Source organism: Ambystoma mexicanum, chromosome 8 (assembly GCF_040938575.1).
Source record: "Ambystoma mexicanum isolate Mex_15411 chromosome 8, UKY_AmexF1_1, whole genome shotgun sequence".
Lineage (NCBI taxonomy): Eukaryota > Metazoa > Chordata > Amphibia > Caudata > Ambystomatidae > Ambystoma > Ambystoma mexicanum.
The window spans coordinates 387,502,688-387,522,370 of NC_090929.1; the positions used below are offsets into that span (position 1 = coordinate 387,502,688).

General features: G+C 49.8%; 1 protein-coding gene across 6 annotated transcripts in view; it reads right to left on the reverse strand.

The window, feature by feature from the left end:
• Positions 1–19,683, reverse strand: part of ZNF618 (zinc finger protein 618) — a 2,057,359-nt gene that overhangs the window by 134,429 nt on the left and 1,903,247 nt on the right. For 5 of the 6 annotated variants that reach the window (XM_069609870.1, XM_069609868.1, XM_069609871.1 and 2 more), the window contains one exon: positions 6,309–6,359. The exons of the other annotated variant lie outside the window; for it this stretch is intronic. In XM_069609870.1, the coding sequence (XP_069465971.1) occupies positions 6,309–6,359 (51 nt within the window). The remainder of the gene's footprint in view (positions 1–6,308; positions 6,360–19,683) is intronic. 6 annotated transcript variants of the gene reach the window in all.

Sequence of the window (19,683 nt, forward strand, 5' to 3'; positions counted from 1 at the left end):
TTTAGAGCTTTCCTGAAGGTGAAGGCCACATAGTCTTGGGTGTGTCGAATATGTTGGGCAAGTGAGTTCCACAGAGTAGGGGCCAAGGTTGAGAAGGCAGATCCTCCGATTCTGACAGACTTAGAGTTTGGAATCACTAGAAAGAGGGCATTGCTTGATCTTAGGGTGCGAGATGGGAGGTAGGGTTTTATCTTTTCTTGTAGGTTCGTTAGGCCCGTCTTGTCCACTGCTCGTGGGTAATGCATAGAGTCTTGAAGGTGGCCCTTTGTCCGACTGGGAGCCAGTGGAGGGTGCAGAGAGTGGGTGAGATGGGGTCTCTGTGTCTGAGGGTGAGGAGGAGTTTGACGGCAGCGTTTTGGGCTCTTTGTAGTTTGTTGAGTTGATATGCCAGTGTTCCCAGGTATAAGGAGTTCGCATAGTCCAGTCTTGACATAACAATAGACATAACATTGGCGAATCTGTTGGGGTAGGTGAGGTAAGGAAAAATGCGTCTAAGAAGTTTGAGGTAATAGTGAGAGCATTTTGAGACATTATTGATCTGACGGGATAGGGTTAGGCCTGAGTCCATAGTGCAGCCTAGGTTTTTGACTATATTGGAGGGACGGAGTGGTGGGCCGAGGGAGAGTGGCCAAGGGAGCGGATGTGGGAGAAGGGCAGTATTGCTGCACACCATGATTTCAGTTTTATCAGGGTTCAAAAGGAGGTGGTTACTTGTCATCCATCAGTCAATATCATGGAGACAAGCTTCAAGGTGGGGACATGGGTTTGTGCTTGTCTTAGGGATTCTTAGGATAATTTGGGTATCATAGGGGTTGTTGTAACAGGAGAGGTTGCACGCACAGATGATTCCTGGCAGAGTAGTCAGATAGAGGTTGAAAAGGAGAGCTGAGAGGCATGCACCTTGGGGCACTTCAGTGTTCACAGGACGAGCAGTTGAGACAAAAGGGGACAGGCAGGTAATTTGTTTCCTGTTGCTGAGGATAGGGGCAATCCATTTGAGTGCCGATCCATAGATTCCTAGGGAGCGGATTTAAGGAGCATTGAATGTTTAACTGTGTCAAAGGCTGTGGAAAGATCGAGGAGAATCAGCTTTGCGCAACCCTCAGAGTCTGACGTGACCTTGGGATCATCCCGGATCGAGGTCAGAGTGATTTCTGTTCCATGTCGAGGTCTGAAGCCTGATTGTGCGGGGTCGAGGAGTTTGTGGGATTCGACAAAGCAGTGAGCTGGGAGTATGCAGTCCGGTCAACGAGTTTCGTGAGAAATCTGGTGTTGGAAAATTGACCTGAAACTTTTAGGGTCAAGGAGGTCGAGGGATGCCTTTTTAGAAGTGGCTTGACATGTGCTATTTTAAACACTTAAGGGAAGATGCCAGAGGTGAGGGAGTCGTTTAGTATGGCTCTTGCATGCTGTCCTGCGCAGGTAGAGGAGAACATTTCTTTCAGAACAGAGGCGGGCAGGGGTTGAGTGGTGACCCGGATGGTCTGCTGGATGATAGTAGGTCAATGACCTTGTCTCTGGAGATGGGTTTGAAAGAGCCGAAGGTTGGTAAAGTGGGCGTCGGGGCAATGGGATCAGGAGGGGACGGTGTAGGGGAGGAGGTGAGCGAGGACAATTTGGTGTTAAGGGTTGCCTTCCTGTAAAGGGCAGTGTTGCAGAAATGTAGCGAGGGGGAGTTGCAGAGTGATTGTGTGGGAGTGGATTGGGCAGAGGAGCAGGAAGGTTTCACGAATATGGAGATCTTGTGGAGTTTTTTGCTACTGCTGCCACAGTTCAGAATTTGTTTATTTTAATAGGCTTTTTTGCCCTTTCAGATCTCAGATTTGTAATTACGATGGTGGAGGGCGAATAAGGATCTGCTGAGATCGGTTTTAGATGCTCCTCATTTGCATTCAAGAGAGTTATTTAGTTTTTTGAATGTCCTCAAGTGGGGCGTGAACCATTTGGGGGATGGTCCTTTGTGTGAGATTGCGGGACGAGAGGGGGGGAGAGGAATGAGTGATACTTTAAGCCAGCGTTGCAGGGGGATGGAGTAGCAGGGCTTCCGCTAGGTCGGTGAGTACCTTGACTTTGTTCCAGCATTTGTGGTCAAAGGTGGGGCTGGGGGGAGCTGTAGGAGGAGAAATAGAGTGTGTGGGTAGAGAAAGGGATGGCAAAGTGGTCTGTCCAGATAAACGGTTTGGGACTGGATTTAGAGACCACGTCATAGGAGCTGAAAATCGCATCAATGGTGTGCCCACCTGGGTGAGTTGGATCAGTGGTATGTTGGGAGAGGTTGAGTGCATCAAGACTGTCGACCAGAGGATGGGTCATGGGGTTGTTGGGCATATCAAATTAGATATTGAAATCTCCAAGGAGTGTAAGAGGTGGGTGATTTAACCAAATGGTATCTATTGAGTTACAGAGATTGTTGGTGAAATGTCTGTCGTATCCAGAGGGTCTGTAAATGAGTAGGAAGCTGTGGGTGAATGTCGATGGTAGCAAGTTTTTTACTAGAAGGGATCCACAGAAAGTGTTGCATGTCTGGGATTCGACGAGTGAGATGGAGAAATGGGGTTTGTAGAGGAATGCCACTCTGCCACCTGTAGAGGGTCTGTTGTGGGCGATAAGCGAGTAGCAAGGGGGGGAAGGCTTGGTGTGTCTGGTGCAAAATCCAGGGACGTCATTTAGGGGTCGCCAGAGGTGGCAACTGCGATCTCTTAGGTGTCACCCTTGCGACCTCTGTCTTAATGAAAAAAATTACTTTTTTTTTTTTTGGTAATGCAAGCTCCTGGGCTACGGCCAGCACCATATGGCTCTTTGCTTCTGGAGTGGCTGGTTTTTTTGGTCAGGCCCCTTTGAAAAAAAGAAGAAAAATAAAAACAGGAGTGCCTCAAGTCTAACACTTTCAGCACTGACCCTAAATAAGAAAGAATAGGAATACCAAATAATGTGCCTTTCTGGAATTCTATACAATAATTGCTAGACTCATCAAAGGTTTATTTCAGGCACACTTCACTGATTTAGTCTGTGCTTAAATACCTCAACTCAGTCTTTCATCCTTCTGAGGTCAATAAGTGAGTACCAACACAGGCTGGGTGATATCGGATGTACATTTTTTCTATATAAAGCGCGGAAAGGTCATGTTCCATCGCTTTCTGCGATATCACTTCAGGGCGGGGTCAAATGACATCACTTCCTGTGATGTCATCAGGGGGTCAAGGGTCGTGTGATGTCACTTCCACTACCCCTGACATTTTGGTGAAATGACGTCCCTGGCAAAATCGTCGGAGAACCAGGTTTCTGTGATAAAAATGAGGTCAGGACTGTCAGAAGGTAGGATGTGAAAGATGCTGTGTGTGTTTCTTGCTACGGAACGGGCATTAAAAAGGATGCAAGTGACAGTGAGGGGAGACGGTTTTCATGACGCTCATCGTAGGGAGAGCTCTGTGGACGAATGAACTGCACACTAACATTGGGGATCAATAATACCAGGGAACGCAGTATTCAACTGAAGCAATGCGTTGTGTAATTGTAATTGGTTATTCCTTCCCCCCTCTTTAAATCATTCTTACACTTGCTTAGACAGAACCAACATATTGCATTGTATTCCAACCAATTAATCAACCAATATGAGAATCCAAAGACTTCCACATATCAGGCATATTGCTTTAAGGCTAGTACTGCGACGAGGGAGAGGCCCGCGAGTACAATGATTATGGCTCAGAAACAGAATGAGTAGTCTAGACTTCTGAGACCAGTGATTGGCCGAAGCAGTATAATTATCCATTGCAGGAGTTTCTAAGGTGCTCAGGATCAGCTGCAGCCGTAAACTGGGAAGCGGAGAGCGAGATGATGGCTAGCACCTGGGAAGCCAAGCACGGAGGGGAACAATGCGAGAGGTCCCCGACGCCAGTACTCCTCACGTTACTGCTAAGAGAGACCTCTAACCTCCCATTTCACCGTCTAACAATACTGAGAAAAAGACACCCAGCCGGGAAGGAGCAGATGCCAAATCACTGTAAAGAAACATGTAAAAACAACCCTTTTTCCATATGCGAATGTTGTAAAAACGGTTGCATTCCATGCTACAACTATAAATCACAAAGTACTGTCTGTGACCTAATTGGCTTCAGGTAATGGTGAACCTCACCCAAGTGTCATATTCATGGAAGATGGACGTCATTTAATTCATTCTAATGACGTGTATAAGACGCAAGTGTTTTGTGAATGGAGAGGGAAATCCCATGGTGGGAGGAGAGCAAGTGCTACATGTTGGCGATCCCCTGGAGCATCTACGTCCTGGAGGAGCAGATCTACATTGAGCCACAGGGCCAGCGGTGACGAGCAGTGCGAGAAGGCCACTAGCTGGAGGCTGGACGGAGGGTGCCTTGACAGAGCAGGAAACTCGGGTCAAGGCGAGATAGAGGACAAAAAGAAACAGTCGACCCATGTGGCTTTACCACTGAAGGCCAGTGGCGGGCCTGGCACCAAGCAACCAACGCTGAGAGAAAAGAGGAGCCAGAGATTCCGAGATCCCATCGACAAGAGTCTTTCCTGCCATGAGAGGCACTGGCGGGGAGAGAGATACTAAGGACCAGTGGAACAAAATATAGGACTGCAGGTTTCCAGAAGCACCAAAAATTGATGCAGGTACAAAACCTAGAGCAAATGTAATGGGCACAATGCCCCATTAAATCAGAGAGCAAACTATACAAAGATTGCAGTGAAAAGATGTAATATCCACCAATACTATCAACAGTTAAGAGAACGTAACAGGCACATGGCCCCTATGATCCATAGCAAAAAGGGAGACAAACAATGTAATACAAGGCTGGAACAGCCCACAAAGTAGAACAAGTTAAGAAAGTGAGACGGACACATGACCCTCAACAAATAAGAGTGGGAAAAGATACATAAACTATACAGTAAAGTTGAAGTAACCTCTCTAAGGGTGCAGACGGAGGAGACTACCACACAGGTGACATAGTGTTTGCTAAAGACTTATTTGGTCAAGAAAATAAGGAGAAAACCTAACTTTCCCAATCTTTAAGAGGGGGTCCCTGTCGCAATTTATATATAAACAGGGTTGTAAGAATGTCCAAGTAGATCAATAGTCCACCATCCTGAATTAAAAACGAATTTGTCCCTTACACTTATAACTAAACCAAATGTTGCTTCAATGTTCTTGATCCAGGAGAATGACTCCCTTCTCGTGGATTGGGTGTCGCAGTTCCTGATTGTGGTTTGCCTTACATGTTCTTTATCATGGGGAATGACTCCCGTCCACTGGTCCCAGTACTTCACCAATAAAGGATAACCAAGCCTATAAAACTCTGTAGCAGAAAGTTCTCAGTTTTTTATTACATGGGGAATTACTCCTTTCCCCTGAATCAAATGTTTTCAACACAAACGAGTCCTGCCAGGGGGAACAACAACTTCCCCTGGCCTCTGGGTTACCATAATAATGACTCCCTTCTCCTGGTATTTCAGCTTCAAAGTTCGACACAACCAGGGGGAATGACTCCCTTCCCCTGGCCTCTCGTTCATTTAGTTCCACAACTACACCATTCCGGGGGAATAACTCCCTTCCCCTGGTCATCTTCCTTTCACTTGGTTTTGGGCCAACTTGGTTCACTCTCCTGCAAAGCCAAGATTAAGCCTTTCTGGGAGGAGGTGCTACAGGCACAAGCTCAGGCATTTGGTGAAAAGACAGGTAGAAGTCTACAACGGGTCCTGTTGGGCATGAAAGAGGAAGGGGCAACGGAAGAAACCAGGGGCAGCGAGAAGGCGAGGTTAGTCATGACACTGCAGCAATGACTCTTATTGCCTAAAAATGGAAGGGGCCATCCCTCCCAACGATACACGAGCGGCTACGCAAAATATGGGAATTGGTGGCACTAGAATGGGCCACGTATGCGATGAACAATACCCTACACATATTTGCAACAGACTGGGGCGAGATTCTGACCTTCCTGAAGGAGGACTTCACGGTACAATGGTGCCCACAATGGCACACACTCCGGGACCTAACCTAAGGGAATTGCAACAGAGAAAACCAGGAGGAGAAAGCTGATCCTTCCGGGGGGGAGGAGGACAGATGGGGAAGTTCATTAAGTTTTACATGTTGTAAAATCAATAAAAAGAATTAAAAAAAAAAGACCAGTCATATTAATTCCTGAAACTGACATTACTAAACCACTGCCTCCTGCCAGCATTGTTTGTCCTACAGTCAGGCACGTTTATAGTATAGGCATTCTTTATCATTCCTTGTGCAGAAGTATTGAATGTTCAGGGTGCTTGAACCAAAATAACAGAAAATGTCTCACCTGCTATTTTCACGGCTCTGATTTCTCCTGCACCAGTCCAGGGATCCTTTCCTATTAAAGAAACAAACAGAGACTTAAAAGAAGATATGTGTCAAAGAATAATTTAGGTAGGTCGATAATTCAACAATACGTTCTCTCTTAGTTATTTCTTTTTAACTAAGAAATTAACTGAATTAAAAAAATGCAGGATTTGACTGCCTCACTGGCAAATGTATTTAGTTGACAGAAGACAGTTTAACTTTTGGTCGACACTAAATAGATGTCATTACCAATCTTGAGTTTTAACACATGTCCACATGCCTCAAAATGTGCACTCGGTACAAGCAGTGGCTAGTGATAATTGACTCATGGGAAGTAGGAGAAACTACTTGCCGGTAATGTTCTATGTATTCTTCTCCTGCAGATTCCTCATCCGATAAATATCCCATCCATCTTCAGCTGCTTGGAAAAACATTCTACAGTTGGCGTTGTGCGGCCTGGTGTCGTCCCTCGACCAAGTCGTGCCTCGACTGTGCCGCTCCATGGCTCAGGACGTGGCGTCTGTGGTACATATACAACGTCACTAAGTCGCCACAGCACAGTTCCCCACCTTTTTCCCCCATGCTCAGCAGCCGCAAGGGAGAATACAACGGAATTCAGCAATGAAATAAGGCAAAGATTTGATTTTTTCTTTTTTTTGCATGAGGACCAGCCAATTATATTGGAGGGCTAAAGGCCGACAATACCACAATGTGTATAACACATCTTTGGTTTTTTTTCTTCATTTTGTCATCATCGTCCCACAAGAAATGGGGTAATTGAGAGCAAGGATTAGAACACTTTCTTAGCGGAGCAGGCTAGGAGGGCGGTGCAGAATCTGCGGGAAAATAATCCACAGAAAGAACATTACAGGCAAGTAATTTCTCCTTCAATGCTTTGCATTCTACTGCAGATTCCTCATCTGATAAGACTCCCAAAGCAGTACAGCACCCTCTGTTCTCGGGCTCAGGTCCCTCCCCCTCCAGTCACACACACCTGCACTGCCTGCCTGGCAACTCCTGCACTTGGGGACTGTTTCTGTATCCCTTCAGTCCCACTACCAGCACTTGACACCTGATGTCTACACTTACCTTGCACTTGCCACCTGCTGGCCGTTATTTTTACTTATTGTTATTATTCTATGCACAGGTACTGCACTCGCCCTCCCCTCTTACCCCGCACTTTCCTCCTTCCCCCATCCCATGCACTTGCGCGATCTGAATGACACCTGACCTAGTAGGATCGTTGCCTGTCCTCCCTTCGTTTCCCCTCCCTTGCCTTATTGCGCCTTTAAACATTTGTGTATAGGCACGTTATAAATGCCTTATCTTATCATATCATATCATATCATATCCAGGTACTGCGATGAGAAAGATTAGCCTGGTTCTCGCTCCCAAACTCTGTTGAGGGCCCCCGACCGTTTCTGAGAAGAACCGGGCTCCCGGGTACTGCGATGAGCAAGATTAGCCTGGTTCTCTCTCCCAGGTAGGGCTGATCTTCCTCCCAATTGCTGTAGGTCCCAGAAACTCTTCTCAGTAACCCCTTCCTTTGTCCAATTTCCGGCCAAGTAGGGTATTCAATGTTCTCTCTCTCCGTCTTCCCTTTCACACACAGCCTTAGTTTACTCTCCTGCCAAGGTTGCCGAGTGTCATGTATACATTTAAGCTTTGTATTCCTCTTTGTTACTGTTTGGCATGCACTTCCCCAGCATGGGTTCCAGACACCCTTCACTTGACTGCTCTCAATTATCTTTAGCTGATAGCTCTTCAAGCCACAGCCTTGGTTTACACCCCTGCCAAGGTCTGTGAGTATCACTTGTATATTCAAAGTTCATATCTGTATATGTTCTCTCTTTAAGGCACAGCCTTGGTTTACTCCCCTGTGTGTGAGCACTATTTGTACATGCAAAATTCATTGTTACTGTATGGGATTATGCTTTCCCAATATGGGTCCCAGACCGCCTCAACTTGGTGTTTCTGCCCCTGTGAAGATTGCTTCTGTGCTTCGCTTCAGGCCTTCTACACCATCTGGGTATCCCCAACCCTGGGATTAGCCACCCGAGTACCTGCAGGGTCTCGGCAGTCACCCTCTGTTTGCGGGTCTCCCAGCTGCTTCGATTGCGCCTCTGGCTCACCGGGGCCTTCTCCTCTGTGGTTCCGCAGTGGCTTCTCTGCCTCAGTCACCTTCTAGTTCGTGGCCCTTCCAGTCGATCTTACCTGGGATATGCTAAAAAAACACATGGGGCATTAGGTAGTGTGGAGTTGGAGGGTAGTGGAGGGTCAATAGGGTACTGCGTTATCCCGAACTGATCACTACTCTCAATGGGGACCTCCCGCCCCATAAGATCTTCCCGCTGAGAACAACCTCCAGGGGGGCTATCCCGTAGCGGGCTCACCTCCTTGACCAGATGAGAAGGCAGAGCAGGCCGATTTGGTGTGACCAATTGGCCACAGAGCCTGTTTTGGCGCAACCAGTTCGCCGTTGGGGTGTTCTGGCGCCAGAATGTTTTGGCGCAGTTATTGGCCTCATTGTGAGTTGACATCATGGATGGGGGTAGTGGCTGATTAAGTAAGGTGAGGAGGAAGGCGCAGGTGAGGTTGCGTGTACATGTCACTGAGTCTTCTGTTGGACCCTCCGCTGACCGTATGAGTTTACAGCATCAAAAACTGTTGAAATACTGCAAATGATCACTCCTTGCGACTTGTTTACTTCGGTGGACAGGCGTGTATTTTTCTGTCAGACTATCCAGTGCCCACAGATTGCCCACATGTGCAGTTTGTGTGTTTTTAGAGCCATTTTAGCATAGTTGTGTCTGGAGAAGAAGCTGCTGATGTAACAGCCCGGGAACGCTCGGCGTGTTCCACCTTAGCAGCAAAAATGACATATGTCAGTGGGCATTGACAAATGCATAGGGATGATGCAAGGAGCGGGGGACGTGGGGGTGCAAGGACTGACGTGCTTCGAAACTATCAGTTTCAATCTCGACAGGATCCTTGTTTTCCAGCGCCCCAAGTGAGCTAAAGGGACAGCCTTGCCATATGATGTGCGCAACCGACATGGCGAAGAACGCGAGGTGAGAGAGGAAAATGCTACCTCTTCCACAAAATAGAACTATTCTATCTCTTGTGGACCGCTTCTCGTTCTCCGTTACCCCTTCCCACTCTGCCTCAACAACGCTGCGCTTCCACAGACTCGTCATTCTGCCACCTCAGAACAGAGCAATGCTGGCCCCTGATCAGATCCAAAAGCTTGCTCACCACTTGGTGCAATATATAGTTGTGTGTTCATTCATTGATACCATCATTCTCTATTGGCACGACTCAAACGAGCAAGTATTGACAGCGAGGTATCACTACATATTATCCCCACCAAAAATATTGCTGTATATATGGTCGTCTGGAACGGCCATAGTTGATAATTCGGGGGGGGGTACATTTTGGGGTTTTTGCGAGCCCTGCTCCTTTACAAATAATGCAGGGGTTGCGTGGGGTGTCCCCCGCAGGTTCCATGCCTTAATATTGCCGCAAATATATGGAGATATTTTTGTATGACGATATTTTTTGCGGTGATATTAACACATGGAACCGACAGCGATGAGATTAATCCATTCAGGCCCATATTTGGTGACCCTGGTTCACATCTAGAGGGGTAGATGGTCCGTTCAGTGTTGGATCCTCCTGGAAGGTTTAGGTTACTTGAATGGCTCATGTTGCAGCATGCTTCGAGATATTCGGCCGCTTCTCTGAGAGTTAGTTCACCCTTAATCCTTAGAGCGTGGACCTGCCCTGTGTTAGGGAGAATTCTCTCTTTAGGCTGAATTTCCTAACCTAGTGAGTCCCCCAGCAGCTTTGCTGGATTTCTGGAGTTTGTTTTTTTCTCCTGCCAAGAGTGAGACTCTTTTTTTCTCCCACTCTTGGGCATGATTTATGGTGTTCCTTTGACTGTTAATGTGTTTTATGGGCTATGGGGTCCTTTATTCCATAGGGTCTCATGTGTTTTTACTATGTGTGTTACACAGCACCCTCCGTGCAGTGACACGGGTGTCATAGTGACACCCCACCATAGACTCCATACCCTGGGACTGACTACATGCCCTGGGAGACAGTAAAGTCACCATTGGCTTTACTAGTCCCAAATTATTAACAGAAACCAGTACAAACCATCATATTGTGGACGTACTGGTCGGGGCAATTCGATTGCCCTGGGGTCTGTTAGTCGAGGGGGCACGTCTCCGTCCCCCCTGATCGAGTTTTGGCTGGTGGCAGTGGATACTACTTTTTATATTCGACTGCGAATATATCCCCATGGGATTTTCCCATTGTTCGAGGCTACCAACTTCAATTATTTAATTCTCATAGCCTCGAACATACTGCAGGTTTATTTATTTAATATTAATTCGCCGGTTGGTATTTTTTTTGCCAGGACTCGATTCTAAAATGGCGTTTGTGTTCTCTTCTGTGACTCCAACCCAAGTCGAGCCCTTTGTTCCACTTTTTGGCGGGCTTCTCCACAGAAGCCTTCAAAAGTGGTGCCACTCTGTCTGGGTACCACAGGGGTGTGGGAGGGGGTTTAGGCACCCTGGACTGAGTTACCTTTGTAAGTCAAGTCGCACTCTTGTGTGATTGGCCCAAGTGGTGAGCCGGCCGGCTCACCACTTAGCATGTTTGATTGACAGCTAGGCTGAGTGAATGGGGGTGTGCTGCATAAAAGCAGGGCTTTGGGGACTGGAACTTCAGAAGTCGCCACAGGACCTGAGAATCCGACGAGGGAGAAGCTGAGCCGACCTACCACGACGACACCACCGGTAGAGCCCTGCGGAACCGCCTAAACACTTCCCGAGGACAGAGAAGATCTCCCGGCTGGAGAGGTTTCTTCCCCTGACTGGTGGGCACAACCAGTTTACCTTCTTCTCTTCGCACCCCAGACCGGCTTGTGGTCGAATTGCCGTGCCAAGCACCACGGCAACCGGATAACCACTTACCACTGGACCGCGAACCAAAGGACCGCTCCTTTTACCTGAGAAACTCCGCGGCTGGTTTCTTCCCTGGCAGTGCAACGGACTCCTGTCTTCCTCCCCGACGAGATCCTCTCTTCCCCCGGACGAAGCAACAACTTGCATCCACTGCCAGGAACAACTGCCCCGCTGGAGTATTCTCACCACTTTAAGGTACCATGTCCGCCAGGCCTCCCTTTCTAAAGATTGCTACAAGGTAATAATAACCCCTTAACCTTCTGGACTGGGCTGGCTGCCTTCACCTTCTAACTGGTCCCTTTCTTTGGTCCAACTCTTTTTGAACCTTTTCAAGACTTTTCTGCACTGCAACCGTGTGACCTTGGACACATTTCGTTTGATCCTCTTAAAGTGGATCCAGCCTACTGAACTCTAACTTCACGGTTTTACTTTGCCTTCCTCTCTTGTTGTGTTCTTGTAAAAGTGTTGGGACCTGTTTCAATTTATTCTCTGCTTTTCTCTCCCTTTTAAAACGAATTATTAGAGTGCCATCTGCGTTAAGCGCTCACCGCTGTCTGAAAATAAGTGGGGCTTTACTTAAGACTTGTCTAATATTCTTCTAAGGGAGTGTATATCTTTTAGTGACCGTGTTTTTGAATTGCTTACTGTAAGTGCCTGTGTGTTTTTCTAGATGTGGTTTTAAATAAATAATTATATCTCTTTTACACCAAGCCCTGGTCAGTGTTTACTTGTTCCACTGTGTTCTTTTCACCTATTGTGAATACTCTGTGTACTGCCTAACTCTTCTTGAGGGAAGTCTGACTGCTCAGCCACAGCTACCAAGTGACTCTGTGTGTTACAGACTGCTACCAAGTGGGTTTACTGCCAAACACCTGTAGTCTTAAATCTTTTGCAGTGGTCCCAGAGGGAACTGCACAGGTTTCTGCCTAACACTCTGGCCCACACCTAACTTAGGTCGAGCCCTCTTCTGCAGGCAGTGCTGGACCCGCAAATCAAGGCATTGCAGCGCAGATCTCCCCCGTGCCTCCCCATTTCACAGAACACCAGATGATACGCAGGCTGAGCCCACGCTACTAACTTACTGTGATGCAATGAACTACTCTATTATTTAACACCATGCATATAACTGTATTACATACATAGCTATTCTTGCCCTGTTGGGTAAAAGAATATTGTCCAAACCTATAACAGGGGGACGGGTTTACAGGAAAGAATGGATGTGGGGGGTATAGAGGGAAGGTCCACAGGACTTTTCATGTTCATTAAACACCAACACATCATTAACAGCGGACTGTCACTGTACCATTTTAATTACTGGTTTCTGTATAAATACGTATATGTGAAGCAGCATCAACACGGATTTGTAAATATCTGTGTGAGTTTTGTTTACTTCATGTATCTTGAATACACAAGTGTATGTACATAGGTTCACGTACGTGTGCGTTTTAGGAGGGTATGCATTTTGAGCATATAGGGGGGTGGAGGGGTGCTTGCCAAAAACAAACACTGCACAATTCTTCATAAAATCATAAAAATCATGCTTTGCAAATGCAACACGTTAACAGGCAACGTACCACAACCTGTTGCATTTGCAAAGAATGATGCTTTTGAATTTGGCACAAGGGCGTTTAGACGTGGCTGCAATGGCAGCCACGTCCAAACGTCCCTTGCACCAAATCAGCCGCGCCAGATAGGCACCGGCGCCAAAATGGGCGTGCCAAATCGGCAGCTGCGGCAAAGTGGCTGCGCTGAACCGGCCCGTGGCGAAACGGCGCACCAAATGAGGGTATATCGTGAGGGAGGCTTCCCCATGTAAAGCAGTGACAATACCTCGGAATTCGTCACGTAGTGTATACATGAATTTAACCTCATGATTCATGTACAGAGCTGGGGGGTTGCATGTCTTTACTTCTTCAGCATTCACGTCACCATGCATTTACTTTGTCACATTTATCTCTTCAAACCTTTGCTTCTTCAGTTTTTCACTTCTTCTAACATTCACTTTGTCATTATAGGGAGAAACCCTTTGTACTCCTCTTCTAACCCATATTCTTCCTCCTAACCCCGCTTGACGTCAAACCCTTACCTTACAGCTAAACCATACCATACTCATTGCCACCTTGACAATCTGAAAATGCTGACCAAGTAAAGGTAAGAAGAAGTAAATAAACGAAGAAATAAAAGTCTGATGAACTGACTGCTGAAGAGGTAAGTATTTTAAGTGTTTTTGGCGAAGTAAAAGGGGGATCCCAGTCAGAAGACTCTGGCACAGCAGACTTGGGTGTAATGACAGCGACTAAGTGACGATATGATGGGAGAATGTGAGGTGTTGGTTAAAGAGCACTTTTATGTTTTTGCTTTTAAGGGGAGCGTAACTAGGCTCCGGTCAGAAGATCATATCTTGGGGATAACTGATGTTTGGACAAGTCCACAAAGGATGATTTCTGATTTAAAGCATAATAGTCTACCTAAAAATCAGGTTTGGACTGCAGATAGACAGGCAGCTAAGTTTAAAGAATGAGTGCGATACTCAGGGTCAAGGAATTGTGTGTAATCAGCGTAGATGTTAATTGATATATTGAAATGGTCGAGGATATCTGATAGTGGAGCAAGCATATACATTAAAGGCCCAGGGTGGGAGAGAAAATCTCGAGGCACTCCACAAGTAAGGGGTATAGGTTTGGTTGTGAAATGAACCCCATCTCACTCTGGCAAGCCAGTAGATTAGAAGGATGCAATATGGGTGTATGATTACTAAAGAATATTCCAATCTAGGTGAATATTCTAATCTAGGTGAGAATATATTTCCTCTAGTGTCTAGTTTGAAATGTGTTTGAGGCTTTTGAGTACTAACACACTAGGGTGATTGGTAGTTTGTAAACAACTTTGGTGTTTCCACAGATTGTTCAGGGTCACGTTTTAATTACGGATGTCCATCCTGTGAAACTACGCTACCCCACAACCCACCCGAGGTAATACTTTGGACTTATGTTTTTGTCCTCCGGGATGGATGAGGGATGTATATATTAATTCCCTACATTTATAATAGCATTAATGGCTATTTCTGTTGTGTGTGTTCCTCTGACATCCTATAGTGTGAAAGAAGGCAACCTTTTGCAAGAGACAGTAAGGAACAAGTTACTTACCTGTAACTGTTGTTCTCCATCATGGGTCTGGCATGGATTCACATGCTCATGAATATTCCCCGTCATCAGGCCGGGAATCCTCGGTATAGAAAAAATCAGTATCAGTTTCGTTTCTGATCTGTCTTTCTCAGTAGTAACCAATCACTGGTCTCTGGGTCATACTGCCCCCAGCCAATGACTGCCCTCTCCCTAAGCCCCGCCCCTGGCAGCCATCCTCAGATTTGGTAGCACGTGAAGTGGCAGTATGACTAAGTGAAGAGCCGCAGAGGGGTAGGCGGGAGGGTTCGCATGTGAATCCATGCCAGACCCATGCTGGAGAACAACAGTTACATGTAAGTAACATGTTCCTTCTCCAGCATGGGGTCTGGCATGGATTCACATGCTCATGAATATAAGAATACATAGCAGTATACACATGCACAACCACGGGAGGTGGCAAAAGGCTCAATATCAAGCAATACAACAACTCAACATTAAGCAACTCTTACCTCCTCACCAGGCTCACCTTAGGCGAATAGGTTGCGCAGCACTGCCTGGCCGACTCTGGACTCCTCCCTGGAATCCCAGTCGACACAGTAGAATCTCGTGAAGGTGTGCGTCGACCTCCACGTAGCAGCCCTGCAAATGTCGAGCAGGGGCACACCAGACAGGAACGCCGTAGTAGCAGCGATCGCTCTGGTCGAATGGGGCCTCGGACGGCCTGGCAACGGTCGGTTTGCCAACCGGTGACAGTGCATGATGCAGCCGGAGAGCCATCTGGAAATGGAAGTCTTCGAGAGAGCCTTCCCTTGATTCACAGGTCCAAAGTTCACAAACAGCTGTGATGTCTTCCGAAAACTCTTCGTGCGGGCCACGTAGAACTTCAGCGCTCTAGCTACATCCAGCGAGTGCAGAGTCCTCTCAGCCGGCAACAAAGGCGACGGGAAGAAAACTGGCAACACCAAGGGCTCGTTGAGGTGGAAGTCCGACGGCACCTTGGGCATGAAGGAGGGGTGCGTCCTCAGCACCACCCTCGTGTCGTGAAAAGTCAAGTATGGAGGCTTGCAAGACAGGGCCTAGATCTCTCCCACTCGTCGTGCAGAGGTGATGGCCACGAGGAATGCTGTCTTCCACGACAGAAACTTCAACGGCACTGAATGCATAGGCTCGAATGGGGCCCCCATGAGCCTAGTTAGCACCACGTTGAACTCCCATGCCGGGGCAGGGGCCTTCACCGGCGGGAATGATCGGAACAGTCCTTTCAAAAATTCCTTCACCAGAGGATGAGACCACAAGGACGCCAGTCCTGTAGTTATGGTGTAACGTGAGACGGCAGCCAGATGTACCTTGATGGAAGCGTGAGATAGGCCAGCCTTGGCCAAAGACAGTAGGTATGGCAATACTTGAGGGGCCGTAATCCGCAGAGGGTTAATCTTCTGTGCACGGCACCAGACAGCGAACCTCTTCCATTTATGTCCGTAGCACTTGAGAGTTGAGGATGCCCTGGCCTTTGCAAGAACCTCTCTGCAGTCGGCCGGGATGTCGTATTCTCCAAACTCTAGTGCTGCAGGAGCCAGGCCTGCAAGTTCAGCGACTCTGATTCGTGTTGAAGAATGGCGCCTCCTTCTCTGGAGAGAAGATCCGCGTCCGTCGGCAGCTTGACTGGTGTGGACGCTGACAAGTCCAGAAGGTCCAGGAACCAGATCTGCTTCGGCCACGCCGGTGCGACGAGGATCATCCTGCACCGGGACCTCTTGAGCTGGTTGACGAGCCGGAATAGCAATGGCGGGAATGCATAAAGGAACAGGCCGTCCCAGGGGAACGAGAAAGCATCGCCCATGCTCCTCGGTTGGGGAAACCTGCTGGCGAACCTCGGGCACTTGGAGTTCGCCGCCGTCGCGAAGAGATCGATCTGGGGTTTGCCCCATCGTCAGAAGAGTCGATTCACTTGATCCTGGCGCAGTTCCCACTCGTGGCACGAGCGCAGCTCTCTGCTGAGTGAGTCGCCAATGGTGTTTTTTATCCCTGCCAGATGAAAGGGTACCAGAAACATCCCTTGGGCGACGGCCCAATGCCACAGATCCTGGGCTTCCTTGGATAGGGTAGGGGATCTGGTTCCGCCCTGCTTCCGAATGTAAAACATTGTGGTGGTGTTGTCGGTGAAGATCCTCACCACCTTGCCCTTGAGGGACGGAAGGAAGGACCGGAGGGCCCACAACACTGCATGGAGCTCCAAGATGTTGATGTGGAGAGTCTTCTCCTCCGGGAGCCAAAGGCCTCTCGCGTGGAGCCCCCCGGTGTGCGCTCCCCAACCTTCCAGAGAGGCATCCGTCGTCACCGTCACCTGGTGGGCCGGGGCTAGGAAACCTGTTCCCGCTGCCAGATGAGCGCGGACACCCCACCATCGTATCGCCTGACGGAACGCTTCGTCGAGCGGGATCCTGTCCTCGAAGCTGCCCGTCGTCTGGATCCAGTGGGCGTCGAGGAATTCTTGCAAGGGCCGCATCCGAAGTCTGCAGTGGCGCACCAGATAAATGCAGGAGGACATCATTCCGAGGAGGGACTTGATAGACCTCACTCTGGCCACGTCCGTGGCCAGCAGACATTGCACCTTTCCTAGGATGGTCCTTATCCTTTCCTCCGACGGTGAGGCCCACCGCGCCACTGTGTTGAGCTGTGCTCCCAGAAACAGGGGGACTTGCGACGGGACCAGGTGGGATTTTGGAAAGTTGATGGAGAACCCTAGGTCCATGAGCAGCTGGACGGTCTTCGCATTGTGTTCCACGGCGAGCTCCCTTGTCCTTGCCCGTATGAGCCAGTCGTCCAGGTAGGGGTAGACGTGGATCCCCTGCAGGCGCAGCCGCGCCGCCACCGGTGCTAGGCACTCGGTGAACACCCTGGGCGCCGATTTTAATCCGAACGGGAGGGCCCTGAACTGGTAGTGCCGCCCTTTGACCACGAACCAGAGGAACTTTCGGTGTCTCTTTAGAATAGGGATGTGGAAGTAAGCATCCTCCAAGTCCAACGACGACAGGAAATCGCCCTCCTCCAGCTGTCCCAGCACGTGCTGGAGGGTGACCATCCGGAACTTCTGTTTCTGATGCATTTGTTTAGTCGTTGCAGGTCCAGGATGGGACGCCATCCTCCGGTCTTCTTCTTCACGAGGAAGTATCTTGAGTAAACTCCGGAGCCCCGAAGCCTCTTCGGGACGAGTTCGATGGCACCTTTCCTGAACATCGCCCTTACTTCCAACAGCAGTTGAGGGACGTGATTTTCCTTCCAGGCCACGGGAGGAATGCAGGGGTACCTCTTCTGGAACTCGAGGGCGTGCCCCAGGGCCAGGGCGTCCAGCACCCAACGGTCGGTGGAGATGGACTCCCACACGCCGACGAACTTCGTCAGCCGGCCTCCCACCGGGGTGCTTCGGCGGGGGCCCGACCCGACGGTTTGTTCAATCTTGCTTGGATGCCACTTTGCCTCCTTGACCACCTTGGCGACGACGGCGGGATCCACCTGACTTGCCGCGTCCCCTATAGGCCTCCTGCGACGAAGACCTTGCCGCTTGGCGGTACGTAGGGGAGCTGCTGCCGGCTCCCTTGGAGGCACCCTGTCTAACTCCGGAACTCCGAAAGGACGGCCGTCGCTGTTGGAGCACACCCAGTGCACAGGCCGTCTCCGTGTCCGTCTTGATCGCCTGAAGGGATTCATCAACCGCCTTGCCAAAAAGGTTGTTCCCATCGGAAGGCATGTCCAAAACCTTGGTCTGAACGTCCTGGCGGAAATCTGTCCCCTTGAGCCATCCTCGTCGTCTCAGGCAAACGCCGTTGCCCAACTGACGGAAACCGGTGTCGGCGATGTCCGTAGCCACCATAATGGCATGGTCCGAGGCAATCTCACTTTCCTGTTAGATTTCCAGGGCCTCAGCCCTCTTGGCATCCGGAAGGAAGTCCAACAGAGGGGCGATCTTGAACCACAACTCCCTGTCGTAGCGGGCTACGATGGCCAGGGCTTTGGCCGCCTTGATGGTCGTCGCTGCAGATGAGATGACCCGTCGTCCCATCGCATCCAGCTTCCTACCCTCGCCTTCCGGAGGGGAGGTTGAAGTCGAGGCCGATGCCCCCCCCGCTTTCTTCTTGGCCGCCGCCGAAACGACCGAGTCCGGGGTAGGTTGCGCCCTAAGGCACAAGGGGGCAGCGTCGGGGACCCGGTACTTCTTCTCGTACCGGTCCCTCTTCGCAGGAGCCGTGGCAGGGCTCTTGAGGAGGGCGAGCCCCTCATCCCAGATGTCATCAAGAAGCGGTACGGCGAGGACTGTCTTCCTTTTAGCCTCGCGCCGTTGGTAAAGCAACCCCTCCTTCTTCTTTTCTTCCGGGCAGAGCTGGAAAAGCTCGGATGCCCTGGAAATCATAGCATGGAAGGATCCAATCTCGTCGGGCGGGGACGCCCGGGCAGGGGGGCGAAGGGGGACACGTCCCGTCGTCGCCTCCGTCGTCATCCGTATCCGTTGTAGTCGTGTCCAAGCCTGTATCATCCCTGTGGGTAGTGGACCGGGGGGAAGGCAGAGAAGGCCGCAGAGGCGGGAGAGGAGGCCTAGGATGCGTCCTCCTCCTCTTAAGTGGCGGGCTCTCCGAAGGTCCTGGCTCTGGTTCCTCCGTCGGGTCTGGCTCAGGTACCTCCGTCAGGGGAAGGGGCAACCTAGTCCTTATCTCCGAGCATAAGGACTGGATGACTGACAAAATGGCCACCGAGGTGTCCTGCGGCGCCGGAAACGACGGGAGCGAGGGCTCTTGAGGAGCCTCGTCTGCGTCACCGTCGCCCTCGTTGTCGCCCTCGTCGGGATCCCTCCCGATGGGCTGGGCCTCCTCCACGACTTGGATGAGCTCCTCTTCAGAGGTCGTGTCCGTATCCACGACGGCCACCAACCCCTCCCTTTCCAACGAGGACTTCGTGGGGGTCTTCTCGATGGGCCTGAAAGAGGACTCCCTCCGCGGTGGCAGGGAGACTGTGGTACCTGAGGGCGCCTCCACTGGTGTAGCCTCCACAGGCTGAGCCAGGGCCGCGGCGACATCCTCAATCGAGGTCTTAGCAGGGTAAATTAAGGCCAACGTCACCTTCTGTACGCCTGGGGCCTTCACCTTGGGGGGAGGGTCCGAGCCTCGCTCCCCCTCTGCCGGAATCTTCGAGATCGACCGGGGCCTCTCCAGAAGCTTCGCCAGGTTCTCGGACTTCCTCTTACCCGAGCCAGAGTGTTGGATCGTGG